At 29.8% G+C, this 9,193-nt stretch overlaps 1 protein-coding gene across 1 annotated transcript; it reads left to right on the top strand.

The window, feature by feature from the left end:
- Nucleotides 1–3,761: 3,761 nt before the first annotated feature.
- On the top strand, nucleotides 3,762–7,812 carry LOC126832747 (uncharacterized). The gene is made up of 5 exons (XM_050563650.1): nucleotides 3,762–4,084; nucleotides 5,767–6,185; nucleotides 6,261–6,391; nucleotides 6,999–7,157; nucleotides 7,239–7,812. Exons 2-4 carry the CDS (start codon nucleotides 5,796–5,798, stop codon nucleotides 7,102–7,104), a joined length of 627 nt encoding a protein of 208 aa, XP_050419607.1. The 5' UTR covers nucleotides 3,762–4,084; nucleotides 5,767–5,795; the 3' UTR covers nucleotides 7,105–7,157; nucleotides 7,239–7,812.
- Nucleotides 7,813–9,193: the final 1,381 nt, after the last annotated feature.

The following is a 9,193-nucleotide window of genomic DNA, read 5'->3' as shown; positions in this document are numbered from 1 at the left end:
GTATACGTTTTCATTCTCATTTTCTTTAAAAAAAAAAAACTGAGTATTAAAAAGTTAAAGGCTGTAGGTTTAGCGGTAGCAACAAATTAAAAGTTATAAAGTCACTTTCGAATGCTTCTGTGCTAATTTTATGAAAACTATAGAACTAATACAATAAAAATACCGTGTCAGGAAGTAGTTTCAAAGAAATAAAAAAATTACTTACAAAAATCGATTCTATGCAAATCGGCGGTTACTGGATAATATTATGGAACAATATAAAATCGATTTTGTTTAAAATAGGAGTATTATATTGTTTTTATACCCGCCCACACAAATCAAAGTTCTTTGAAATACTTTTTGAAATTTTTGTTTTACAAGTAGCGCATGTTAATTAAATAAATCTTTAATTTTAATGTATTACACGGCACAGGTATGAAGCATACATTTGTAAGGTATTCCAGTACGAGTCAATTTATTGTTGTAAACTAATAAATACCATATCGATAAGACTACCCATAAACGAAATTATCTGCTATTTCATAAATAAAATTTGTCGCAGTCAACTATTCATAAAAATTCAAGTGTTGTGGATACTAAAAACACGTGTACCACTTTTATAAGTATGCTCTGCCATACTCATACCATAATAAAAAACAATAATATTTGCTCCTTCATATATGCTCCTTCAAAAATTTGAATATTGATAAATATAATACTCGTATACACGAGATTATAAGAAAGCAATGTTTAGTACTTTATATTAGACAAAGTGTCCTTTTAGCAGGTTCGAATATTGGGGTTTTTATTTATAAAAAAATTTGTATTTAAGAGTTATACATTAAATTGGGTAGGTATATTTTTTACTACATTAATTATTTTACAATAATTGTTATTGACAAACGCGCCTGAAACTCGTAACATATTTAAATAGTACCACACAGATTTTGAATAAAAATGTGCCCAATCATTAAATTAAGAACCTATTAAGATGCTTGATTTGTCGTTCGACTCGTGCGAACGTGTTTTTCTAATAAACACTTATAAAAAAAACATTGACAGTAAGAATTAAAACTTTTTTTTACTAGTCTTGTATTGGCGTCATAGGAAGAAGCGTTTTGCACAGAAAATATTAATTTAATGAAACGAGATTTTCTAACACGGTAGTCGGTAGCGTTGTCCTATGATGACGCATCTATTTTCATAATCAACCATTTAGAACCGCACGAATAACAATCTCAATTCCCTTCGGACGTCCTATTAAAACCAGAGGAACGTATCAACCAAAAAATGAATTTCTTTTTAACGCATATTAACCAATTATTTTTGTAGAATTTAGTGTTGGGACGACGAAAATCCTATAACACTGAACGAATTCTCTTTGGATCCGCACTTGGTTGAGGCCCATAGACCATAGGGAACATTTGAAAAATAAAATTGGGAGGGCCGAGTAAATTGAAATTTTTAAATTAGTACTGATTTGGCTATGTAATTAATAGTTGTACAAAAATGTAATTATACTTATACTTAATTATTCTATAAAAAAAGTTACGTGTAAAAAAAGTTGTTAAAAAATTACAATTAGTGAGTACAACTTCATATTTTTAAATATTTGAAATCGCATACCAATCGGTTGTATAACACTTAGGTACGCTGTCTACGTGTGTCGTGCAACTACAAACACTTTTGTAAAACTCTTAAATGCTTATATTTAAGTGTAATAAATTACAAACTGAACAAACAACGGTAGGTATTGATAAATGGGTACTGCATTTATTTAAGAAATATGTAAGCAATACATATTATAAAAAGTAGATTTGCTTGGTTAAAATTTCTAATTTATTTTTGTATGTATAATTGTGTTTATATATTCTATTTAAATTATTAATTTGATTTCAGATTTGTATTTAAAATAGTGTTTGTTTTATGTAAATGTCATGAATAACACTCAGTTTCTTGCAGTGAATACAACAAACTTAATGCACTTCTGAGTGTTTCAGGATGGAGTCGAATCAACTATCTAAAACTTATAAAAAAAAATTGTTTTATAGTATTTGGTAACGAATAATGATGATTAATGATAATAGAGAGGTATATTCATCGAATAACCCAATCGCTATTTGAGTGTCAAAAACAAGTATAAAACCGATCAGAAATAATTTATTTAAATATTTCAACAAGTGAAATACACGGAAATATCTGTTTAGGTTTCAATTTTTCCGTTCATTGGAGTACATCCTATAAGCTGACTCGTCAAATGTTATGTGAGATGGAAACATTTTTGCTTTATACTGCGAATATTAAAACTACGTTTCGAATAATAATAGTAGTGTTGTGTTTATGAAATCCCATAAGATATATAGTTCAATAGACGTTTAGATGATACAGGTTTCAGATATCTAAACTATCAATAATAATTTTATACATGTTTGTAACCAGTTTTTTTTATTTTTAAATAGTTATTTTACATTATCCATTAGTTATCACATACCACCACATATTAATGTTGGGTTCTGATAATAATTAGGTACAAAGCCATGGGAAGCAATCGCTCTTACGTACAATATAACCTCACCTCTGTTTTTATTATAGTCATTATGATTTTAATCCTTGCTTTGTTTGTTGAATATTTGTGGCTAATTGGGTGTTGAATTTTTAATACTTCTATGACTACCGTTGCATCGTTCTTAATACTTTAGTAACTACCTAATTTAATTTTGCCATTTTTAAAGATATAAAAGCAATTAGCAGGCTAAATTAATTAATAACTATTTATAATTTTCTCATTAATTATGAACGTTATTAAAACTTATGCTGTTTTATCATGAACTTTTAAAGTATTTGGACATTTTAAACATACAATTATACAGGCATAGTATATTTTTATTCTGGGCATTATTTTTATACTTAAACTACTTTTATAAATTTCATAATTTAGCATACCAGAGAACCGTATGTACCTATCATAGTCGTATCCGCTATATATGTATATATGAGCCCATGGGACCTATAAACGACTCATTGTATTACGTCGAGTCTGATATTCTTAAGGCTGATCAAGTTGGCCAAATTTATAAACTAGTTATAGTTAGATTACTAAGTATTAATAAAAGTTACTTTCACATTTCATTCACTATCTTTATTTATTTATATAAATTATAATATATAAACAGTAAGCAAAATTATAAACCAAGATAATGAAAAATTAAAAAAGTTACTAAACAAATTATAATTTATTTTTTATGAGACCGAGACACAGCTCGAATCTATTGTATAACGTTTAACGTTATCACGTAGGCAATAGGCACGATTGATACATAAGACTACAGAAAGGACCATTATGATTGTAATTCGATGAACGAGTGCTGACAGCATGTTTAATGGGCCACAAACAAGGGCGCCTGCGTGGCACCCGTCGTCAACGGATTTCCTGCTACCTATTGAGTTTGTATTTTGTATACCAAGTACACATACGAATTATAATACACCGTACCTATATAAAAATAAAACATATACGTCAGGCGCTAGTGCGTGTATGACATTAAACATATTATTATTATGTACCACCTACCCAATAAAATATTATTATTTTATACGGGAAAAATAAACATGCCGGATGACGCATACGCGGATACACAACAGCACGTTTCGGCCGTGTGGCCCACGGCGTTCGATTATGCACAACGAGGTTTTCGGCCTTACCGAATCGCGTTGGTAACACTGTAACGTAAGCGGTCGGTCGGGGGCGTGCATTATCACATAGCGACGACAAAAAAGGAATAATATCGCAGTAACGCAGTTTCCTATTCTTGTGTGTTGCGCTTTGTTGTGTCCGTCGTCTCATCCGGAACGGCTTGTAGCGTGCACAAATCAAAACAAATAAAACAAAACCGAAAGAGAGAGGCGATCTACCATTTTTTTTTATTACTACCCGTTTTCCCCGTGACTGTGTGCAACTCACGTGCCTGTTCGACGTTTGCTCCTGTTCACTGTTCATTGCTGTATCTGGGATTATGTTATAATAATAACGAAGCTGCAGCTGACGGTTAAAAAACACTTCTTGATCATAACCGATTGCCTGGTTCTTTGTCATAGTGTTGTACGAGTAAGTACACAAAATAACGTGGGGTATCGTAGTCTAAGTACACCGTCTTGAAATTGTTTGACGTTACACTTGTAAAAACCTTAAGTCCACAATTACAACAACGTTACGTAGTTACTGCCAATGTTGATTTTTATATCACAAGACAGATATTATGCCAAAATTAAACACTAAAGTGTCTGTGGTTAGGCTTTTCAGTATCAAACCCTGTGCAATTTATCAATTAATCTTACTCCATGGCACCAGGTGTATATTATACCTGTATTATACAAATAGGTTGCAGAGGCGTGAGCCTGAAAGTAGAGGAGACGATTACAAAATGGTTGTACTTAACATTGGTTACCTTTTTAAAATAAAATAAAATCATATTATTCCTCTGCTTTCTAAAGCTGGCTTCCCAGTCATCTCTGTGCAGGTGGCCAGCCTGCACCCACACACACTCTGATACACCTGTGCAGTCCTCCGGTCTGCCGGATGGACAAACGTGTTTTCATATTTACTCTGACCGCTTGTGTAGGCATAACTCCCATAAATAACAGGCTGACTGGAACTTGTGTAGCCGGCTTAAGATGATAGACATTTGAATGCGTTAAAACTTTCGTGGATTGATATATCAATTGAGTAATTTTCGGATATATCCACGTCGGCATAAAACATGTGACGTGGATATATCCGAAAGTTACTCAATTGATGATAGACATTGTCTAATTATTTTCTGTGGCGCTCACCATTTTTAAATTGACACTATGGCATTCGCTCAAAAATATCATTAAACAAAAATGGCGCAACAGAACATATCGGGCCCTTTCATCTACTTGGTACCACTATTGTTATATCCATTTATTTCCAACTGATACAACTTTCAATGTTGCTACATACTTCTATAATTTTACAAAATTTAAATTGGCTAAAGTTTTTTAACCCTTTCGTTCCTGGGAATTTTTTTTTTCCAAAAAATAACAATTTTTTTACGTATTGGACTGATATTGATTATCAATATAGCTGTGTCGATTTTTTTATCATCAATCTATACTAGAACTTGTGTTTAAAGACATGTTTTGATATGGATATGTTTGTTTATTTTATAAGATTTTTTAAAAATTTTAAAGTTAAATCCTCGTACAAGGATGTCAGTAATGAAAGGGTTAAATTGATTCATCCGTGTTAACATGGCGCAAAACAGCCAATATTTTAATACATTAGATAAATTCAAAGTAGCGTATGGGCAAAATATATTTTTTTGCTCAAATTGACGGATAAGACAGAAGTTTCCTGTAAGCTAATCAGTTTCAAGGTTAAATATATACTTAAATTTAATAATTTATATTATATACTTTATTTTTCTATAGTAATTATGACTTAAGATGATACTATAAGATCGCAGTGATAAATTTGTTTTGGTTTTATAATAGTTTTATCTATTATCCTTGAGTGATTAGATTTCTTTATCTTTTGTTTGACCAGTTGTTTTAATTTGTTTTACTAATCTATTTCCATGAAAAGTGCATTTTATTTTGGCATATTTGAATGATTATAATTTATACTATTGTCGTTTTGCTGTTTAGGAAGAAAAATACGCTCTTACTTTTTTTAATACCTATGTAATCGTCATTGATTAATTGTTTTATTGGTATTTTTTGTTACAACACAGTTATATAATAGTTTAAAATTTTTATTTTCTCTAGGTTTCTCTTGATAGACGTAAATAATCAACATGCCGGCTTCCGGTCCTGTTTACCAACCAACGACTGTCAGCTACGAACAACAAACTGAATGGTCACAACCACCAAATGGCTTTTTCAATCGCGCTATGAATCATATTCGTAACCCAAAATGGTTTCATTGGTCGTTCATTTTAATAAGCTGGATTCTGATTGCTGTTGGAGTGTTTTTATTCTTGGCAGTCACCACTAATTTCATACGATCTGAGGATGTAAAAGACAACTACACTGAAGAAATAGCGTTCCTAGTTATTGGATCATTTTGCTTTGTCTTTGGTATTGTCTTATTAATCGGTTACTTCCGTTACATTAAAGACAAAGAAAACTGTCCGTGCTTCAACAGCAAAGCTCGGCAAATGGAATCGCAAGCTTCCAATGGACAGGTAATATATTATAATTAAATGTAATTTGAAATTTTTACGGTATGCATTATTATAATAATGTTTACTCGGTTACAGGTTTTGACGTTAAATCCTTCCACGGATCTTCTAATGGCGTCTGCTCAGTATGGACCAACATCAGAAGCTCCGCCAACTATTGTAGAAGAAGACGAAACAAGAAAGTTAATGGGAAATGACAATAAAGATTGGTAAGTGCCAAGTGTGTTTTGAACATAGTTTGAAATGACGACGTTTATGGGTAAACTTAAGATATATCTACTTCATATCTAATAATCAATCAGGTTATTAATCAGTATATTAAAATATTTTTTTTATTTTTTTTATTTTATTAATACTTGCGAACAATTTATCTAATTTTTTTTTTTGTTATATATTAACTAGCATGACTATTATAATTTAAATTTTGTTAAAGGCTATGTATTCTTTTTTTAAATTTATCATTATTAATTTTATATATATATTATAATAAGAACAATGTTAAGACTTAAGAAACATTATTATGCTTTTCATAATAATATTTTGATGTTTTGTTTTACATTTGTGATATGTTATTGCTTTGTGTTAGTACATTTAGTTTTTTAAATTTTTTTTTATTGAATATGGTAGATATTTGGTGCTATTCATGAAATAAAAATTATTTTATTTTTTTATTATTTTTTACTTGTTTATTAAACTATTTAACCCCTATTGCATTTTGTTGGTGACGTGGTTGTGGTGTTGGATGTTTCGATTTTATTACTATTAATGTTTTTTTGTATAAATGTTTTATTATATTCTACTATTATATGTGTATAGTAATGACGAAAGGGAGCATATGTTAAGCACGAGTAATCCGCCTGTGGCGGCACTCCGCACACATGCGCCAGGCGGTGCTTCACCACTCTCTGGTGAAGATGCTTGACTTGAGGCCAATTTCGCCGACTCTCTGTCGGGTATCAATGATTATTATCACAAGTGAGATCAATATCAATTATATAAATACATGTCATACAACATCAATTGAGGTAAAATGTAAAATTAATTTGTGTTCTGTAGATACGACATTCCTTTACTTCGCAACCAACGCTATTCGCCTGAAACGCCCATCCATGTAGCACGTCCGGGTTGGACTGCACCCCTAGCGCTACATGATGATTTGACACCGTCCATATGTTCTTCAGTTTGTAGCCTAGACAAGGCGAAAAACTGACCCTATAATACATTCCATGAAGTCGATGACTTTTTTTTTTTAAAAAACAACATATTTATAAATATACTTAAACACGCACATTTTGTTTAACGATTGCTGACAACTGTGTGCACAATGACTTTTTTACATTTATTTTACGGTCAATGGTATTATTATTTTTTAATTGTATTTGTAAAAATTGTCTTTTCTATTTTTTCAGTACTTAACTTAAATTGTGTATATAACCGATGAAATTGTAAAGTTTCTATTTTAAGTCTTTAAGCAAACCTTTTTATTATTGTTAAATATTTGCATATTTTTGAATGTGAAGTTAATTAAAAATTAATTGTATCTTACAAGTTTTACTTCATCACATATTTATTGTATACGAATGATTGACATCTAGTTATAGTAAGGACAAAGTTATATTATTTAAAAAAAAAAACAATATTGTAAAGTATCATTGTATTGTAACTACGGATGTGATTAACCTTATTAATGTACTTTTGTATACTTACCATTTTATTATATTTGAATACAATTATTAAATAACAATTTTGTTTGACTTGTAATTTTGCTATGTTAAAATATAATATTAGTTCTAAAATCATTATGTGCATTATCAAGTGATTAACCTAACATAATTTTTAAAGTAATTAATCTGGCTGTCTAGCCGAGTGAATATTCAATAAAGGTTTTTATAACTTTGATGCGTAGGTATTATTATAGGTTCAAAAATTAATGTATTGCATATTAAATAAGATAATGTATGTGTACATGACAACTAATTATGTTGTGTAGACAATGTGCATTGAGTAGATTATTAACCATAAGTCCAAGAAGTATAGATGCATTGCATTTGTTCAAAAAAGCTAATAACTTGTAATTTATCATATCGTACACATCAAATTTATATTGAGATATCTTGTAAATTAAATTATGTTTTTGTATTTTAATAGAAAAGTAACATATTAGCTTTTTAGGTGTTACATATAGGCAAAATTAACTGAACTCTATATTGAGTTGAATGGCAAAATTCATGATAAAAAAGGGGTATTTTAAGACTTAAGTTCAATCTACAGTGTATATTTGTTATATATCAATGTAGATTTTTTATTTATCACAAGTTATCTGTTCATTATTTATTAGGTTGTAATTACACGTCTTGTGAAGATTATTATCATTTTCAAGGACGCATCACAATATTATCACATGACCATTATAGTTTTAAATTTTTTTAATTAAAAATTTTGATTAATAGCTCATAGAAAAATTAAATATTATTTCTGATCCTTGAGAAAGTTTTATCCTTTTCTCATTTTCTTTATACGGCCTCTTAAAATCTACTCAGTCAATAAAGTCATACGCAATGAATAAAAGTGTATCTAGAAACTCATATAATATTAATTTAATTGGAGTAGTTGACATGTACCTTATATAATATTAATATACTAATGGTATAGAAAGATTCACACTATGAGCCAGTGAATATTTTAAAAGATATGAGACATTGTTTTAACTATTTTTTTTCGTACTTTCACAGTTATTATTGCCTATTATTTATTAGTCTAATTTTATATATGTTCGACTATACAATCCCACTTCTATGTGTTAAAACCCTATGAAGTTAACATTTTTTAATTGTAACGTACATACTATTTTTTTCATTTTAAATTAAGAATAATTTGCTGAACATTTTGACCGGTCGATAACCAATTTTGGATAATTACTTTTAAAGTTATTACAATATAAATTAAGGAAAGGTGGAGTGTAGTAATATTTGCACGCATTACTCCACTCGCGTCTTAAATTTTAAACTAAA

The sequence above is a fragment of the Adelges cooleyi genome, unplaced genomic scaffold (genome assembly GCF_023614345.1).
Source record: "Adelges cooleyi isolate 19-005CV unplaced genomic scaffold, UGA_ACOO_1.1 ACOO_flye_CR_arks_rails_tigmint_CR_PRNA_167, whole genome shotgun sequence".
NCBI lineage: Eukaryota > Metazoa > Arthropoda > Insecta > Hemiptera > Adelgidae > Adelges > Adelges cooleyi.
Note: the sequence above shows the minus strand (reverse complement) of the source record. Positions and strands in the feature narration are given on the sequence as shown.

Coding starts and splice junctions, on each gene's coding strand:
- LOC126832747 (XM_050563650.1), top strand. CDS start 5,796: ATGCCGGCTTCCGGTCCTGTTTACCAACCAACGACTGTCAGCTACGAA. Junction 6,186..6,260: donor CGCAAGCTTCCAATGGACAG/GTAATATATTAT, acceptor ACTCGGTTACAG/GTTTTGACGTTAAATCCTTC. Junction 6,392..6,998: donor GGAAATGACAATAAAGATTG/GTAAGTGCCAAG, acceptor ATATGTGTATAG/TAATGACGAAAGGGAGCATA.